The sequence below is a fragment of the Populus alba genome, chromosome 12 (genome assembly GCF_005239225.2).
Source record: "Populus alba chromosome 12, ASM523922v2, whole genome shotgun sequence".
NCBI lineage: Eukaryota > Viridiplantae > Streptophyta > Magnoliopsida > Malpighiales > Salicaceae > Populus > Populus alba.
Genome location: NC_133295.1, coordinates 3,619,848 through 3,637,794, shown reverse-complemented (window position 1 = coordinate 3,637,794; position 17,947 = coordinate 3,619,848). Strand labels below are relative to the sequence as shown.

General features: G+C 34.1%; 3 protein-coding genes across 4 annotated transcripts; 1 reads left to right on the top strand and 2 right to left on the bottom strand.

The window, feature by feature from the left end:
* The first annotated feature begins 478 nt into the window (after positions 1-478).
* Positions 479-2,327, top strand: LOC118044370 (reticulon-like protein B5). Its single transcript, XM_035052637.2, has 5 exons — positions 479-679; positions 1,202-1,382; positions 1,479-1,620; positions 1,815-1,884; positions 1,975-2,327. Exons 1-5 carry the CDS (start codon positions 487-489, stop codon positions 2,142-2,144), a joined length of 756 nt encoding a protein of 251 aa, XP_034908528.1. The 5' UTR covers positions 479-486; the 3' UTR covers positions 2,145-2,327.
* Positions 2,328-3,779: 1,452 nt separating this feature from the next.
* On the bottom strand, positions 3,780-5,883 carry LOC118044371 (F-box protein At5g52880). 2 transcript variants are annotated; one of them, XM_035052639.2, is made up of 6 exons: positions 5,563-5,883; positions 5,006-5,160; positions 4,820-4,907; positions 4,531-4,706; positions 4,301-4,386; positions 3,780-4,135 (listed from the first exon to the last, which is right to left on the bottom strand). In XM_035052639.2, exons 1-6 carry the CDS (start codon positions 5,745-5,747, stop codon positions 4,001-4,003), a joined length of 825 nt encoding a protein of 274 aa, XP_034908530.1. In that variant the 5' UTR covers positions 5,748-5,883; the 3' UTR covers positions 3,780-4,000. The 2 variants fall into 2 exon arrangements, with proteins under 2 accessions (XP_034908530.1, XP_034908529.1); XM_035052638.2 differs by having other exon boundaries at positions 4,301-4,446; positions 5,563-5,882.
* A 1,783-nt stretch (positions 5,884-7,666) lies between these two features.
* LOC118044372 (uncharacterized) lies at positions 7,667-14,499 on the bottom strand. Its single transcript, XM_035052640.2, has 15 exons — positions 13,916-14,499; positions 12,784-12,905; positions 12,599-12,687; positions 12,477-12,512; positions 12,113-12,204; positions 11,861-11,961; positions 11,121-11,185; positions 10,339-10,835; positions 10,161-10,248; positions 9,972-10,055; positions 9,317-9,885; positions 8,770-8,905; positions 8,600-8,668; positions 8,324-8,494; positions 7,667-7,959 (listed from the first exon to the last, which is right to left on the bottom strand). The coding sequence occupies exons 1-15, from the start codon at positions 14,125-14,127 to the stop codon at positions 7,846-7,848; spliced, it is 2,445 nt and encodes an 814-aa protein (XP_034908531.1). The 5' UTR covers positions 14,128-14,499; the 3' UTR covers positions 7,667-7,845.
* Positions 14,500-17,947: the final 3,448 nt, after the last annotated feature.

Sequence of the window (17,947 nt, the reverse complement as noted above, 5' to 3'; positions counted from 1 at the left end):
TTAATAACTTTGACTAAACTTGGTTTATTAATGCTAATTTATTTTTTAAAATAAAAATTAAATAATTGATTAAGGTAATAAACCTGAATTGATATCATGATCTGTAAATTAATTAAATAATTTAATAACCTTTTCTGAATCGGTTTCTGAACCGAAACTGAAAGCTGTGATTATTGCATCAAGCAGGGAAATAACATGCAGACCATTTCCCCACGTGACACTTCCAAATTTCTCTCCGTTTCCGTTATTTTCCAAATCAAGCAGCAGGTTCATTCTCCAAACCTCAGCCTCGGACTTCCCACACCTCTCAACGGCTCAGATTCCATCTCTCCATCCATATCTCACACCCAAAAAAAGTTTGTGGCTCAGATCTCACTCATAATAAAACTCAAAAACCTGGAAAACAGTGTGTGCGTGTGCGTGTGTGTATAAATATATAATCACATGCAAAAAAACGAGCACACACATTCACTCAAAGATCTATCCATGGCGGAGCACGAAGGGCAGCGTGAATCAGCGGCTGAATCACTGGTGGATAAGATAACTGAGAAGATCAGCGGTCATGATTCATCTTCTTCGTCTGATTCCGACAACGAAAAGTTTGATGCTGTTAAATCGAAAATCTTTCGGCTTTTTGGTAGAGAGAAACCCGTCCACAAAGTATTAGGCGGTGGAAAACGTAAACAAACACTGACATTCTCTCTTTCATTTATTTATTTTATGGAATATATTATAAAAAATACTTGTGTTTTTAATTCTTTGATTCAAAGTTTAAATATCGCTGCTTTCTTAGTAGAAATGGGCATTAAATGACATTTTTTTCTTGGGTTTGTTTCAAAGATTTGATTTACGAAAACATGGAATATATATTTAGAGAAAATGGAAGAGAACCCTTCTTTGTTCTTTGTTTCTGTTATCTGATAGAGATATCTGTTTGTTGCTTGAAGATGGTAGCATTGGATCACTGGATTCTGTATCTTTTTTTATTTATTTGTTATTCGAAAATAGAGAAGAAGAAATTTCTCCATTTCCACCTTTATATGATTGAGCATTGTATTGTATTGGTGAGTAGGGAAGCAAATTTGGGATACGTTTGTTTTTGTTAGATGGGACATGGAAATGCAGAAGAATAATTGATTTCTGTTCTTGAAACTGTTTGCTTTTCCCTAACAGATGTTTTTTTTTTTTTGGTTTCTTGCAGCTGCTGACGTTTTCCTGTGGAGGAACACGAAAATCTCTGCTGGGGTGCTTGGTGGTGCAACTACAGTCTGGGTTCTATTTGAATTGCTTGAATATCATTTAATAACTTTAGTTTGCTATTTATCAATACTTTCTCTGGCTGTTCTTTTCCTGTGGTCCAATACATCCAATTTCTTGAACATGTAAGGATTTTTAGATACTCTTTATGTCACTTCGGATTTGGTGATGTGTTATTCTTTCTTATGGTGTTGATTTTCAATTTTTTTTATATGTATTAGACCCCCTCCTAAAATCCCTGAAGTTGTGCTCCCTGAGCAATGTGTTCGTGAAGTTGCCTCCATGCTGAGAATTGAAATCAACCGAGGATTTTCTGTCCTGCGTGATATTGCATCTGGGAGAGATTTGAAGAAGGTTCTTGCTGTAAGTGATCTCTTCCTATCGTTGGTATAGCGTTTGATCTTTGGCTGGGGAATACCGTCTTTTATTGATTGTATTTGTTAGCTCCTTGGTGATTTCAACTGTTTCATTGGCATGTTAATGCATCAAAGTTGCAATGATGCATCCTTATATGGTTTATAGCCCTAATTATCAGTTGTTGCTCATTTGGCTGTCAGGTAATTGCTGGCTTGTGGGTTCTGTCACTTATTGGGAGTTGCATTAACATCCTGACCTTGCTCTACATATGTAAGAAATTCAGATATCCATTACTTTCTATGAAGATGCTAGATGGATTTTTATTGAGAGGCTGATTTTTACTTGATTTCTTCGAAACAGCCTTTGTTTTGCTGCACACCGTGCCAGTGCTGTATGAGAAGCACGAGGACCAGGTTGATGCATATTCTGAAAAGGCATGGATTGAGATCAAGAAGCAGTATGCAGTGTTTGATGAAAAATATTTAAGCAAAATTCCAAAGGGGGCATTGAAGGGAGAGAAGAAGGATTAGAGAGAGAGAGAGAGAGAACAGCTCTAGTGTTCACCAGGTTGAATTTTGACTCTCATAAATTCTGTTTCATCAAGCTGCTGTTGTGGCTTTGAATATTTTAGAGAAGCCCACCCTCTGCTTTATGTTTATGGGGGGTGCTTATAAATTTAATTAATACTCTTGCATGCATAATAAGATTGCAGACTGGCCTCTTTTTTCTTTCTTTTTTTTTAATTTTTTTTTTAAAAGGGCTATAAATGGTCAATTCCATTCTCTCATGGTTAGGTTTTGAGGGGTTACAAGTTACGAGTATAGACTTATCATCAGCCAGCCCTTGTTGTCAATTCTGTTAATGTTCGATATCATCAGTATTGTCGATTTTGACATTGTTTACTGTGTCATTCCAGTAGTGTTTTTCATCAGCATATTCACGCTAGATTTTAACTCTATTACAAACTATTTTGCACTTTCTTTTTTGGAGAAGGAAAAAAATAAAGCGATTCCTGCTTTTGGAAAGATAGATATGGATGTTGATATTTAATATTGATTATATTTAATAATTTTATTTCATAGAATTAATAAATTATTTAATAAAATGATAATAAAACACAAACACACATAGAAAATCAATTGAATAAAATCGAAAGAGAAAAAAATAAAGCTACACATAAATAATGCCTTTTTAACATTAAAAAAAAATAAATTTAAAGGATAAAATTAAAATAAATAAATAGATAAAAAAAGCCCATGCATATGGGTCTTTCAACCAAGGCTTGCATGCCTAGCCTTGTTTTAGTCGATAGAAGGGTCATTGAAATTTGATCCATGAATTTTTTTATTTTAAAAAATTATTTTTTAACTTGTTTTTTTTTAACTTAAAACACTTAAAAAATATCATATACATCTTATGAAACCCATTCATGGCTTCAAATAACCTAAAAAAATCAAAATAAACATGAAATAAAAAAGAACTTCTCAAGCTTAAATCTATCGTCTCAAGTAATGGAAAGGAAAAATAATATCTAGACGAAACCTTTTTTAACAAATAAAACCCTTTAACGTTAAAATTGATCTTTTTTGTGGCTGAATCAATGTTTGCCCAGAACTCTCTCCATGGAATCTGACTATCACTTTCTCTACTTTCTCAAACCATAATCTGAAAAAAAAAAAAAAAAAGTTTTACATCACAATTTAATTTTTAAAATATTAAAAGACTGAAAAATTATCATTTAAAAAGTCAGAGGACACAAGTGAACTTCTCGCTACATTCTTGAAATTGTCACCCGTTTTCTCCTTTTTTGAGGACCCAAGTGAACTTCTCGCTCCATTCTTGAAATTGTCACCTGTTTTCTCCTTTTTATATACTATGGTCCACTTTGTTTTATACTATGGTCCCCTTTGTTTTAATTTTGTTTCTCCCTAATAGTTTTTAATAAATTTATCATAAATTTGAACATGGAATCTGAAGAGAAAACAAGATTTGAGAACTAAATTGAAAAAAAGCATTGTAAAAACCCCAGACGGTGTAGAGTTTTCTATAATGCATAAATACAAATAAAATCGCTTCTCCTTTTCATAATCCTATTTCATTTCATGAGCAAGACGCTATTTCACATTCAGATTTGCTCCATTCAGCTGCAATGATCCTCGCGTGTATATCACAAAAAAATGAGACCATTCCCATTAAGAGGCGTTAAATTCCACAACAACAAACATATATATACATACAATCTACGAGTTATCTCCTTCGGTGTTCTCATGATAAAGACATTCAATGGATAGATAACGTTCTTGTAAGACATTCTACAAGTAATAAATGATTCTGAGTCCCTGCTGAAAGGGGTGAAACAATCCATGCTTTGTTCCTAAGTAAGTTTTTATCCTGGCCTGTACTGATTCAGTGGGTGTGCCCATAACTTGGGAATGTACCATTCATCAAAGCAATCATCCAAGTCACTATCACTGTCCGACGACATCATAGATGAAGAGCCATCTAATAGATACTCAACAACCTAAAAATCATGAGCGCATAGGAGAATGTTAGTCAAAAAGTACAAAATTTTAGGAAAGTGCTTCAGTCAGGTCGGGGACAAAACAAGGTTTGTGATGAAAATTGAATCTACAGAACCCTCCCACCATCCCCACAACCTAAAAGAATACAAGCATAAAGACTATACCTGCTCAGATGATTTGGGAACAATTGGCTGCATTTTAGGCTGTGGTCCGCATTTTCCACTACCACATTTCAGGCCATCAAGCCACACTATCATATCACAGTACAAACAGTAGCCTCTACTAGTTGTTAGTCTCTTCGATGAATTGTCTGAAATACAGACAACAATATTAATGAGAAATGAATCTTTGGGAGAAACTAGCAGAAACAATTATATTCAGTAGATAAGCATACCTGTATATGCTCTTTTAAAGGCCTCTCTCCAATCAACACTGCTGTTCTCCTTATTATCCTCACCTCGCCTGCCATTCAGCAAATCCTTGGCATTCGAGGAATTATGGTCACTTGCAAAAATCGTGGCATATAGGGATTGCCACAGATGGTTATTACAAGCTGCAGCATTCCATGATCTTCACAAAAAGCATTAAGAAACATTAAAACTCAAACGAAGATAATATGTTATGCACTAGAGCAATCAGGAGAGCAACTAAAAACTAGATGATTTGGTTTGTAATTTCAGTACCGGGAGACTAGTGAGGCAGAAACCAATGACCGTGTGTCGAGCAAACTGAAGATGTCTACAAGAACATCCTGTGTCAATTCAGTATGACCTGAAATTACCAATAAAACCATAGTCATAAATTACAAGGCACATCAAACCTTCTAACATAAGACTATAAATTCTTTAAATTATAGTAGTACTACTAACATTCTTGCATCCGACACGCTTTGCCACGCCTTTTAGAAGCAACCATCGCTTGTTTGAATTCTTTTGTAGCAACATTCTTCTTCTGCTTGGGCAATGTAGCCTCAGCACTCTGAACTAGGAGATGCGCCGCTGAAACAGCATTGTCTGTCCACATTCTAAGATTAAAAATACCAACAAAACAATCATGAGAGGTTTGACAAGAACAATAATCCATAGTAATTAGTGCAAGGAACCCAAATTGTCTCATTGGCCATATATCAAAAGCCGTGAAATTGGGTAATTGCTTTCATTCAATTATCACCAACGCAATCAACTGTTCAACAATACCATCCAATTCCAATTACAGAAATGAATTCTTGTACAAACATTAAAATTGGAGCAACAGATTCTTATTCAGTTTCGTTTTCAAAACCCCAAAAAATCAAGATCAATAAAAAGCATGTTTCTTTAACCAATTATTGATTCAATCAAATCCATCAAAATTACAAAAAGGGTCCTAACAATTCACAAAAAACAACAATAAAGATGACAAGCAAACAAGAAACTGAAAGACTTACTGAGGAAGGAGTTTGAAGGAAGAAAGGGTGTCTTGAAAGACGAGGGATTGAAGATTCTTGGGGAGTTTGTTATAAGCTTCTCGTAGAATCAAGCTTAGTTCCTTACAAGCTACAGGGTAATGGTGGGTTCTTGTTAGAGCCTCTTTGTAACCAAGAATTTGGTATCTTTCAACTTGGTCTGACATTTTCGAGATTGTAATGAAAAAAAGTGGGAGCAGAGACCGAATTTTGGGAGGAAGAAGGGATGAGTTAAGGGCAACTAGCAGGCCCTGCTGTCGGTTTTGCGGTTTCTCTATTCACCGTACATGAAAAGAAAAGTAGTATATTATTAATATTATTATGATATTATTATTATTTTCTTTCTAAGCAGAAAAAATCTTGTTAGAAGTTATAATAGACAAGTATGAAAGAGGTATTCTATTGAAAATGGCCTTATCTAAAGTTCAATAGATAACTTAGATACTTTTCATATAATATTGCATTCCAAAATATTAATCTATATTCTTTTCTGAAGATATTTCCAACCTCAACTGTGTGTGTTTGATAGTGAATACATATTTGTATATAGCAATTAGATTATTGTTTGAATTGTTTGATAATGTGGTGTAAGATATATTTTTAAAAATATTTATTAATTAAAAATATATTAAAATGATATTGAAAAATAACTACAAAAAGTATTAATCTAATATTTTTTCAGACAAAAAAATATATTTAAAAAACACTTTGAAAAGCAGAAGTTACTATAGTGTCAAACAAAAATCCCGTTTTTTTTGTGTTGTCGAGCTTTTTTAAAAAAAATTAAAATTTTTTTTGTTTTAAATTAAATTTTTTGGTGTTTTTGGATCGTTCTGATGTGTTAATAAAAATGATTAAAAAATAAAAATATTATTTTAATATATTTCTAAATGAAAAAAAATTTTAGAAAATAATCATTATTGTAATATTAAACACCATCAAACACTAAAACTTGTTTGTTTTTTTAGTTTCAAAATATTTTTGAAAAAAAATTAATTTTTTAATTTTTTTTACTTTCAAATTAATATATTTTTTTTATGTTTTTAAATTATTTTAATGTGCTTATGTCAAAAATAAATTTTTTAAAAATAAAAAATATATTATTTTAATATATTACTAAATAAAATATACTTTAAAAAATACTCATTACTGAAAATACAAAGAAATAAAAAAACTTACATCTTTTAGATATCATTTATTTCTTCAAAACAACTTAAAACCTGAATAGAAACTCTGAAGGTCAAAATGAGGTTGGCTGCCCCATCTCCTTATTCTGCGTTCCTTTTGCTACAGTTCATACCTCAGTTTTTGCTTTCTTCTTTTAATTATTTTTCTCTTACTCGCATTCGGTTTTGTCACTCTATATCTATATTTTAGACGTTGATGCCTGTATATTATATAGTTACTAATGATCAATATTTTTTTTTACTAACATAGATATTTGGGTTAATTTAATACATCTCAACTAATCCTACAAATTTTAAAATTAATAATTATATAAACTTTTAATAGCTTTGAAAAAATTTAAACTCATAATTATTATAAAATAAATTCATAACTAGATAAGTTACCTAAGATTTTAAAAGAAAGTTTTAGTAAATCTTATTGAAAACGTTAAGTATTATTAACCAACACTTTTAAATTCATGGTTGGGGCAAAATGAATATTGCATCACACAGCATCCCAGAAATAAACATAATATCCCATTGAAGCTTCAACCAAAGCTGTTTCATGTTAAAAAAAAATCTCTATATCATGCCAAGTCAATATCTCAGTAGCAGCACATTAAAAAAAAAAAAAAAACAGAACAAAGCTACAAGAGTGAAAAAAAAAAAAAATTATTTTTCACAAAGACTACTTTACAAATTCTATGCTCATAGACTACAAACTATCTAACAAACTCAATATAGCTCCCTCTCAAATTCCACAAACCCATAAGCATTTTCAAGTACCACACAGACATAACATAATTACAATACTACAAATGTGGTGGCAATTGTCTGCAGAATGGCCTAAAAAATTACTGAGAAGTGAGATCCCCCCCCTCTTTCACCCCCCCATCTGCACGTTCCAGACATAAACATAACACCCTACATAAACTCCTTTGCCATTCCAATCCTTTTCAATTTCAGGAAATGGTGTCAAGGCATTCTGCATTCCGTTCAATGCCGCTCCGCTGTATGCTTGCGACAACCATGTTTTACTTGCAGGGAAAAGCTTCCATAACCTCCCACTTTCAAAGATAGGGTGGTCGCTTTATGAAATCTAGAGGAAGTAAGTCAACTGTTGCTTCTTCCTTGAACCCCCTTCGCCATACAACTCATTCCATTGCTTCAGCTCATTCATTACCGAACCCTCAGTTGCAAAACTTGCAGCAACCTGCATACATTATTAAGTTAGAAACATCACTGGACAGAACACAAGATTCTAGGTTTCTTTTACTTCCATGTTGTAGAACCAAATCATCAAGATGGGCGTTAGTTCGAATCACACTACAAAGAAAGCAGGGCTACTTAGCTAGTTGAGGATGTCTTTCTTCAATGAAATAGTGCTGCTAACCATAGAATATTAACTCTAGTCTAGTGCCAACTACTTGCAGTTTAAATCATAAGTTATGGACCACAAGTAGAAGATGGAATGAGACTCAGGTGACAGAAGAATTTGAATTTGAAAAGACTATTTGCTGATGGATTGAGAGTAAAAGAAGCAATCCAAATCAAAAGGAAATTCATGTAAAGCTTACCTGATTCTTTGCCTGTCTCATATCATCCATGTTTAATGGCCTTAGAATGATTACGCTTTCCTCTTTGCCTTCTTCCTTCGTATCTGCAGCATCTTCAGAGCTTGTGCCTTCTTCCTTCGTATCTGCAGCATCTTCAGAGCTTGTGCCTTCTTCGGCTTTCTGCTTCTTTTCCTTTAGAGAGATTGATGGAAGCAAAAAACCAAGAAAAGTATCAGCAAGGACTAATTTCAATAAGAAAAATGAAAATACACCTATAACATGCAAGAAAGGGCTTACCTTATCCTTCACTCGCTCCTGCTCTAAAAGCTCTCTGACTGGTCGATATGCTGCTGTGACACACAAGTTCTGTTTAAAGAAATCAATATCATGAGCTAATTAGTCCATTGTGAATATCTTCGATGGATGCTATAAATGTTCTGGAAAACAGAGAAACAGAAATAACAAACCTTAAGATCACTTCCACTATATCCTTCTGTCATGGTTGCAAGCTCTTTGAAGTCTAAACCTTCTGTTTTTTCTTTTGACAGAAGAGTTTTCAAAATCCTTTCCCTGCTCTCAATAGATGGAAGGCCGACCATAATTCTGCCCGACACAAAACACATTACAGTTAGCAAACACATTATGAAGCATGTCAATAATTTAGTGAGTCTATCCTTGAATGTTTCTCCTCCAGCAAGGTTAAAAAATCTCCAATAAAACCACTCAAGAGGATCAAAATCAAATAAGATCATCTAGATAGTATATGGTGGATTCATAGGGGGTGGAAATTATTAATGGAGCGGGGACATTAAAGCTCCCAACTGAAAACCATGATGGAACCAAAAGATACTTGAGAAGGTTTCTTGAAGAGGTCAAGACAGAAGATAAAAAAGAAGGAAATTGCTTAAGTCTATACTGGGAGCAGAATCACTCAAGAAGAATGTTCAGAAAAGATGATGACAAATTATAGTGGTCAATAAAACAATTGGAGAAAACAGAAGAAATAAAACGCACCTGCGCTCAAACCGCCTGATAATTGCTTCATCAAGGTCAAATGGCCTGTTGGTCGCTGCAAGGACAAGAATACGCTCGCCAGGTTTTGTCATCAGACCATCCCAGTGAGTCATAAACTCATTCTTAATCTTCCGCATGGCCTCATGCTCACCAACCCTAGTCCGCTGCCCTAGCATGCTATCAACCTCGTCCACAAATATGATAGTTGGGGAAACCTTTGCAGCAAGTGTGAATAGAGCTCGGACATTCTTCTCATCTTCACCAAACCATTTTGAAGTAATGGTAGACATCGAGACATTTATGAAACTTGCTCCAGCTTCTTTGGCTATGGCTTTTGCCAGCATTGTTTTTCCTGTTCCCGGAGGACCAAACAGCAATATACCTCTACAGGGCTTGAGAAGCCCACCATTGAAGAGATCCGGCCTCCGAAGAGGCAGCATGACAAGCTCCTGGAGTGATTCTTTGGTTTCATCCAAGGCACCAATATCTGCAAATGTTACTCCAATCTCATTTGCGGGGATAACCTCTGGTCTGATTCGTTTCTCAAATTCATTGTCAGGAGGTACTTCCTGCAGGAAATAATGGAAATCCATCAGTAAGACAAACAAGATAACAGTGACCGCTCTTATCTAAAATATCAAGGGTCTTGACTTACAGGGGTTTTAGGCTGATTCTCGCTGTCCTTCTTGTCACTTTTAATATCATTCTTGGCACCAACAGCCTCTTCCCCTTCAGTTTCCTACAGTAGACCAAAAATGTCAAAAATATGAAAGTTAACAACACAAACCTTACTTCTGTAGTGTGGAGCTTATTGTGTTATAGACAATTCAGGTACAGAACCAACCTTGCCAGCTTCAGCATTAGTCTCTAGTTTTAAAGTATCTTTCCCATCACTTTTACCTTCTTGGAATATACTCAATCCATGTGACAAACTGCTCCAGAGACAGAATTGTAAGTAAGAGATTGTTTTCTACTATTTTCCCAGAGGATATAACCAAAAAAAAAAAAAAAACAGTATCCACCTCGTAGATGATATAACAAGCTTTCCATTTCGGTATTCTGGATCCTTATTATTCATCAGATGATAGGATATTGCTGATACTACAATTTCTTCAATATAATTGCTAAGAACCATTGTGTCTGCATGGCAAACAGAACTCAAATCATCGCATTCGATATCATTTGCTGCAAGCACCTCAGTAATGTGGTTTTTGGTATCTTGAATCTGAATCTTCTTCATGTCCTCTTCCAGTTGGGCTTTCCAGCTGACAAGGTGGGTCTCATCTTCTGGTGGTTTGATCTCAATGTTGTATGGGAATAACAGAGCTAGCCTCTCATCCACTTCTCTGCAATCATCTTCTTGGTCCAACATCCGGGAACCAAGTATCAACACATTACCTGAGAGCTTCTTCAACATTTTTTCAAACAAGGTGTACATCCTTTGTGATTGAAGAAGAAGCTTCTCGGCATCCCTAAGGTATAAAATGATGGAATTTCTCTCCGATACTGATGCCAATACCTGAAAGAATGACATCTTGACTATTAACAAGATATTAAGAATCATGCAGCAAAATAATGCTCATGCTGAAAATCATATTTTATTTGTACATTTTAATATATAGCTATATATACAGCAGAAACTCTCAACCAACTGGTAAATAGTAAAGCTGTAGAATTGTCTGCTCTTAAGAAGGAAAAGTAAACATCACCAGCTAGGGACTATGATAAATTATTTAATATCAACTACAACAAATTCACGAGTACAGGAAGACCAAACAACTTAATGGGGATGATATTATTTTACCTGATAAAGTGATTGCAGAAAGAGTTTCTCATCAAAACACCAAGTGCTGGAGTGCTTGAGAGGAGCTGTAAAACAAAAGAATCCCAAGAAGCAGTGAGAAAATATGCAGATTACTACAACCAACCTCACAGACATACGAAAACTAGAAGATGATCAATGAGAAAACTATGCGTTATAAATGAATCAGAATTGATTTCTTCATAATTATTAAATATTTAGTCATGTAGGAGCTATGTCAGATAATAACAAATTGCTGCCAATAATAATGCTTGGAATCAAATCAAGAAATGAAGAAGCTAAAGTTTGTGGATTCAAAAATAGGACAAGAAAACCACAAAAAACAGTGCTATGTGCTTGCAAGGCTAACATTTCAAGGGATGAAACCCAGTAAATAGGACAAAGCTATTTAACTTAACATTTCTTATCCCCGAAACCAAAACGAACTGAGGATAGCACAGAAAGTATTCGAAACAGTAACTTAGTGATAAAGTTTCAGGCGAGAATCTTTTCATTTGATGTGGTCTAATAATTGTACTGAGTTTTGTAAATCTGAACATTTCGAGGTAGTGACGGAGAAATATGGATTCATTTCCTACATCACCATCTCTTCGAGGAAGCTCACTTCATTGCAATGAACTTTCTGATAGTCAAACTTCAATAAATTAACTACCAAACATATATATCACAATTGTTATAGTAATCAGTTCAGCTATGTAGATGATTGAATTCTGATGTATAACCTGGATTTGTAGAAGTGGATTGTGAAGCAATACTACTCATATCAGATGCAGTGGAGGCATTTCTGCGAAGTTTGGGAGGATTGTTTGACCCTTCCATACCCCTGCAGTACATGAAGACATGGGGTTAGAACCAAAACAAATTCAATCCCTGTGAGATCTTCAATCTAAACACCACATAAGATTGACTGAACTCATCCAAGCCTTGTGTCTTCTGCAAAGGGATAATAAACTGAGAGAAGTGCTTGTGAATACCTTGTTTCTTCCTTTGTAGAAAGGATTGAGAAAGAACCAAACAAAGAGGACATTCGTTCCAAAGTGAACCCGGAAATGGAACTTGTGAAAGACTACAAAAATAAGCAAAAAAGTCAGGATAGTCAACCATATCAGGATGTGAGGCTATCTGCACTTCTCTAACTGAATAATGAACGAGGCAATTTACATTCAAAGTGCAAGAACAATTAAATCGACTCCACTCATCAAATGTATGTCATTAAACAGGTCTTCGTGCTTAGTGTTCGACCACTTGACTGATATAAAATATGAAATAATGCATTAAATTTCAGATTCAACAGCAACAGAATGCTCGATTCATCAGCACAAGCAAGAGAAAGCTTACAGGTTCTTTTTTAATGCATCCATATTTGCTTTGCATCTGCAGTAAAGATAACATGAAGAATATAAGTACTATCCAAAGGCAACATGGAGTGAAGCTTTGAAATTTTTTTTGTTCATAGTCACCTTTATGGAAAAGTCATGAACATCCAACAACAGCAACTTTGATTCAAAGTTATGTGCCAAAGCCTTTGCAAGCATTTGGTGATAAAACTCTTCAAAAAATTAAAATTGCAAGAGATTAGGTCACAATGTGATCTTTAAAACATGATATTCAAGTTAAAATCACAAAACATATTCCTATGGCTTACCAGCAGGTCCTGATAGCAAAATTGTTCTGCTGCCGGGAGAAAGGTTCCGGGTGTGCTTGGAGAAGTCAGCATGCTTTAAATGAACAAATGCCGCACTTGTTAACAGCATCCGGATTTTCTCACTGTGATTGGCCATAAAAAAAAAAGTGAGAACTTAAAAATGGATTGATTATTGAAAATGTTCCACAAGAAAGCATTCCAGAACATATTTTGTAGCACTATCTAAACTAATGCTGTAGAGGGATCACTTCATAGACATGTCAACCCCAACAATCCAAGAAAAGATTCTCAAGCTTAACATAATTGAAATCTTGATCCAACTATATGATTCAAGTCCCATCATCTCCAATGATCCATGAAGAGGGTAGCAATAGCAATTCATCCAGATAAACCTTTCTCAAATTCAACAATTCCCGCTTGAGTATTCCAGAAACAGGACATGGATCCACCGATAATAAGATGATGCCTAATAGCTGCCACAAAGATTTTAAAAAATCCAGCAATACCAGTGAAAAACAGAGGAGAACTGGCAGGCTTGGTATCAATAACCTAGGACATGAAAACTATTGACATGTTAAACTAGAATCATCCTCGTACTTCAATAAAGATTACTGAGATTACATAAATTCCTGACTTTCCATTATGAAATCTATGGACGAGCAAACTTCCCCATATACAACTGTACATGTTGAACTTATACAAGGCTAACCTGTCCAGAAAGAGGGAAATCAAATTCAGTTGTTGAAGGAGCAGAGATCATTCAAAATCTATATAGGGTGAGAATCTATCAAAATGACAAGATGTCATTAATCAACTAAAACTCAAAAAAGCAAACAATTTAATAAAATATCCATGATTATCATAATCATGTCCAGGGGATTTTCACCATGTCAGAGGATTCAATTTCCAGATGATGATAATACAAGCACCGAAACCCCATATGTGTTAGATACACAGAATCAACACAAAACCCCTTGATTTCCGTAGTTTTGGACAAAGAAAAAAAACAGACTTTCTTTCTCAAGATCTTCAAAATGCCCATATCAGCAGAAATAAAACGAACCATATGATACAACCAACCACGTGATAAAAGTCATCAAAGTGACCAGAGAATAAAAAAACATTATCTTGCCTGAGATAGTAAGGGAACTCATCAAATGTGACCTCGCTCTCTCTTCCATCAAGAACCTGCCTCATCAACTCTTGCTCAATCTGCTCAACCGTGACACCATCTATTGAACCATTTCCACCAGCCCACCTACTCACCTTTTGTCTAGATGCCAATCCTAGCCCCATACCGACCCCAACACTCAAAGCAGACAGCAACATATGCTTCTGTTCCATCTCTCTCTTTCTCTTTCTTTCAAACTCAAAACTAATAAAACCTTGAACAATACTAAGAAAACTCAAGATTCTAACATGAACATGAACACATGATCATATAGGCACATAAAGTGGAAAGTTCTTGACACCCCACAAGCTAAAATGGTTGTTGCAAAACCATAAAAGATGTGGAGGATCAAGAAAGAGAGAAGGAGAGATTCAAGAAACAAGAATTTAGGAATAAAATGGAATGATAAATAAAATCTTTCTCGAGGAGACAAGGAAATCTGAAAATGTTGAAGGGGTGGTCTAAGAATAGAAGGTTTGTCTATAATCTTTTTGACAGGTATGACTCTGGTGGTTTGTGGTCTGGCCCTCTTCAACCATTTATAGCATGCTCCCTCTAATGAACGTTAAATTCATATATAACCGGGAAAATTTACTCTTTTTTTATTTTTTTAATGTTTCTGGTTTATTTTATTTTGGTTGGTCGGTTTTCTCTTTTTAGCTTTTCTGTTTGGTGGATTTTGGCCTTTTCCTTTTGTTGTATATATATATATTAATTTTTTTTTTCTAATATATTTATATAAAGTGAATACCTACTTTCTTTCTGTCCTTCCACACCTTTTGCTTATAATGGTGGGTGCTTTTGCTAATTTCTTTTATTTTAAGACTATTATTTAAAAAAAATGATGAAAAAAAATACTAATAAAGGATTAAATAAATAAAAAGAATAAAGAGTATGTCATCTTTATCTCATCTCAACCGTCTTTGGTTTTTTTTTTTTCTAGAGAATAATCAAATACTATATAAGTGACACCTCGTTTATATTATTTCATTTTAAATTGAAGAATATATGTAATTTCAGTCCTTAATTAATCAAATCTAAAAATTAAAAAAAATATTCCACAATGAAAGACAAAACACATGTAGAACACAGATCTGCATAGAAACAATTAATTTATTTACAAATCTAAATTATATGAATGCATCACATGGTAAAGTGATCTAGCTAAGCTAGCAGCGTCTATAAAATATCACTCGGATTTTCTGAGAGCAAAAATTCCTTGAGTTGCAAGTTATTTAAGTGGCTCTGAGTTGTGTTTGATTTGTCACTTAGCCAAATTATTATTCGAATTTTTGACGTGTGCGTTGTCTTTGGTTTTGTGATAATATTATACAAGCGATCTAAGACAAATGCTCCTTTTTTTTTATGTTTTAAAATATTAAAAAAAATATATTTTAAATTAATATATTTTAGGTGATTTTAAATCATTTTAATACACTAATTTCAAAAATAATTTTTTAAAATTAAAAAAATATTTTCTTAATATATTTTCAAATAAAAAATAACTATAATCACATTCTCAAACATCCATTAAAATTAAAGTGTGAAAAAAGCCTTCGCATGCGTCGAAAAACTTTTCTTGTTGTCTGCCGGAGGAAATTTTATTTTCTCACGAAATTTAAAAAAACGCTATGAATAAAGGTTTATCAAGAATTTGCTATCGAAAAATAGAGATAGAATATTATTACTAATTTTTTAGTGGTGTCTGATCCTCGAGAAAATTAAGCATAATAAGTGACCCATAATTGTCTAAGCGATTCAATTATATCCATAGAAATTATAAATTAGCCCCTTCAAATGTATCATAGAATAAAAGTTCGAAAGATTACATGAGAAGCTAGCATTTAGTCATACTAAATACATACATACATACATACATACATATATATATATAGATTATTTTATTTTTCTTATTTGATGTGTATCTAATAATATTGTCTGTTTGGGAGTGTGTGTACATTTTACTTTTTAAAATATTTTTTTGTGCCAAAATGCCTCAAAATATTTTTTTTTTATTTTAAAAAAATTATTTTTGAGATTAGCACATCAAAATGATCAAAAACATATAAAAACTTATTTTTTATAAAAAAAATATTATTTTTAAAATACGGGTACAACTACTTTTCCAAATACATATATGAAAAAAAAATAATAACAAGAGTATTTAGTTTTTTTATATAAACAAAAATATGCACTAAATTGAAAGAATAAATTTACAGAGCTGCTATATACGTTATTGAAACCATTCTATAAATGCTTCACTTTCACTTCTAAATCAAATAAAGTTATGATTAATTAATGAAAAATAATTACAATTAATTAATATGCCGATTTCTTGACATGTTTACTTTTCTTACTTTTAACATACTATAACTTAATATTGGATTATAACACGTGGTTCAACAAATAATAAACATTAGATAGTTTTTTAAGATCGATATCGTGAATATATAAAACAAATTAATTTAATCTTTATTATAATCTCTATATATCAAGATGTCGTTTTCTTGAAGAAAATATCTTTAAAACCAATCCTCAATTAGGCAGGCTCTTAATGTGAAAGAGAAGAAGTCATTATAACCTAAACATGAAGCCATCTACAATAATTGTAAGACAGTAAAGTAATAAATTAAACATGTAGCTAGTGATTATGTTAAGTTCATTTGAATAAATATATGCATAAGTGCAGAATAATAACATGTTTCTCAATTGATGTGGCAGTCAAGGAGTAGACCTATTCCCACGCTATTCTCAGCCAGCGTGGTAGTCAAGAAATGGACCTATTCTCACGCCACATTTATGGTGATTTGATCTGCGGATCATCACAGTAGAGATAGTAGAAGTAGTGGCTAATATTTCTCAATTCTGTTATGTAAAGAGCTGTATTTAAACAACCCCGCTTTGCTTAATAAAGTGTGTAGTTTTTCATCAATCTTGTGAGTTCCATAATCAGAGCTTGAAACACTAACAGTGGTATCAGAGCTTCTACGGGACAGATTGATTGCAGCGAGAGATACACAGTGAGAGTGAGAATGAGTGACGATAAGAGTTTAACAAAAATTCCTCATTTCGATGGTCAACACTATGATCATTGGAGTGAGTTGATGGAAAATTTGTTGCGAGCAAAGGGGCTGTGGAGCCTGGTGGAAAACGGCATTCAAGAGCCGATCGTGGGGACTGCGTTGAGCAATGTGCAGCAGACACAACTCGATGATGCAAAAATGAAAGATCATCAAGTGAAACACTATCTATATCAAGCAATAGATAGAGTTACATTTGAACAGATTCTGGATAGGCGCACATCGAAGATTGTGTGGGATTCTTTGAAAAGCAAGTTTGGGGGAAATGCCAAAGTGAAGCAATCTCTACTCAATACATTGAGACGAGATTTTGAGATTCTGCAAATGAAACACAGTGAAACAATTGCAGAATATTTTGTGAGAGTCACTTCGGTGGCTAACCAGATGAGGAGCAATGGGGAGACGATGCCCGACACCAAGGTGGTGGAAAAGGTGCTTCGAACCTTGACAGAAAGGTTCACTTATGTTGTGGTTTCAATAGAAGAATCAAAGGATGTAAGCGCAATGACAATTGACGAACTACAAAGCTCACTTGTAGTCCATGAAGCCAAGTTCAGAAGGCTAGATAAAGAACACAATGAGGAGCATGCATTGCGTGTCTCAATTGGAGATGACAGATTCCACAATGAGCCGAGAGAAAGAAGACGTCCCACCTATCAAAGTCGAGGCAGAGGCAGAGGACGACAGGGATTTGGAAGAGCAACTGTGAAATGCTTTAAATGCCATAAACAAGGGCATTTTCAATATGAGTGTCCTACTTGGGAGAGGAATGCAAATTATGTTGAATTGGATGATGAAGAGGAACTTCTTCTCATGGCTCACGTTGAGCCAATGGGATCTGCAGACATTACAACAGAGGACGATGAAGATGCTGTGAAACTGGATTGTGTGAAAGAGAATGGTGGAGACGTGG

What these genes read in the sequence shown, in the direction of transcription:
- LOC118044372 (XM_035052640.2), bottom strand. Translation starts at nt 14,127, where the DNA reads ATGGAACAGAAGCATATGTTGCTGTCTGCTTTGAGTGTTGGGGTCGGT. An exon ending in GATGCATTAAAAAAGAACCT is followed by an intron (nt 12,205 to 12,476) that starts GTAAGCTTTCTC and finishes TTATTTTTGTAG; the next exon opens with TCTTTCACAAGTTCCATTTC. An exon ending in CTAATGCTGAAGCTGGCAAG is followed by an intron (nt 10,056 to 10,160) that starts GTTGGTTCTGTA and finishes GGTCTACTGTAG; the next exon opens with GAAACTGAAGGGGAAGAGGC.
- LOC118044371 (XM_035052638.2), bottom strand. Translation starts at nt 5,747, where the DNA reads ATGTCAGACCAAGTTGAAAGATACCAAATTCTTGGTTACAAAGAGGCT. An exon ending in CTTTAAAAGAGCATATACAG is followed by an intron (nt 4,447 to 4,530) that starts GTATGCTTATCT and finishes TCTGTATTTCAG; the next exon opens with ACAATTCATCGAAGAGACTA. An exon ending in TTCCCAAATCATCTGAGCAG is followed by an intron (nt 4,136 to 4,300) that starts GTATAGTCTTTA and finishes CATGATTTTTAG; the next exon opens with GTTGTTGAGTATCTATTAGA.
- LOC118044370 (XM_035052637.2), top strand. Translation starts at nt 487, where the DNA reads ATGGCGGAGCACGAAGGGCAGCGTGAATCAGCGGCTGAATCACTGGTG. An exon ending in AGTATTAGGCGGTGGAAAAC is followed by an intron (nt 680 to 1,201) that starts GTAAACAAACAC and finishes GGTTTCTTGCAG; the next exon opens with CTGCTGACGTTTTCCTGTGG. An exon ending in CCTGACCTTGCTCTACATAT is followed by an intron (nt 1,885 to 1,974) that starts GTAAGAAATTCA and finishes TCTTCGAAACAG; the next exon opens with CCTTTGTTTTGCTGCACACC.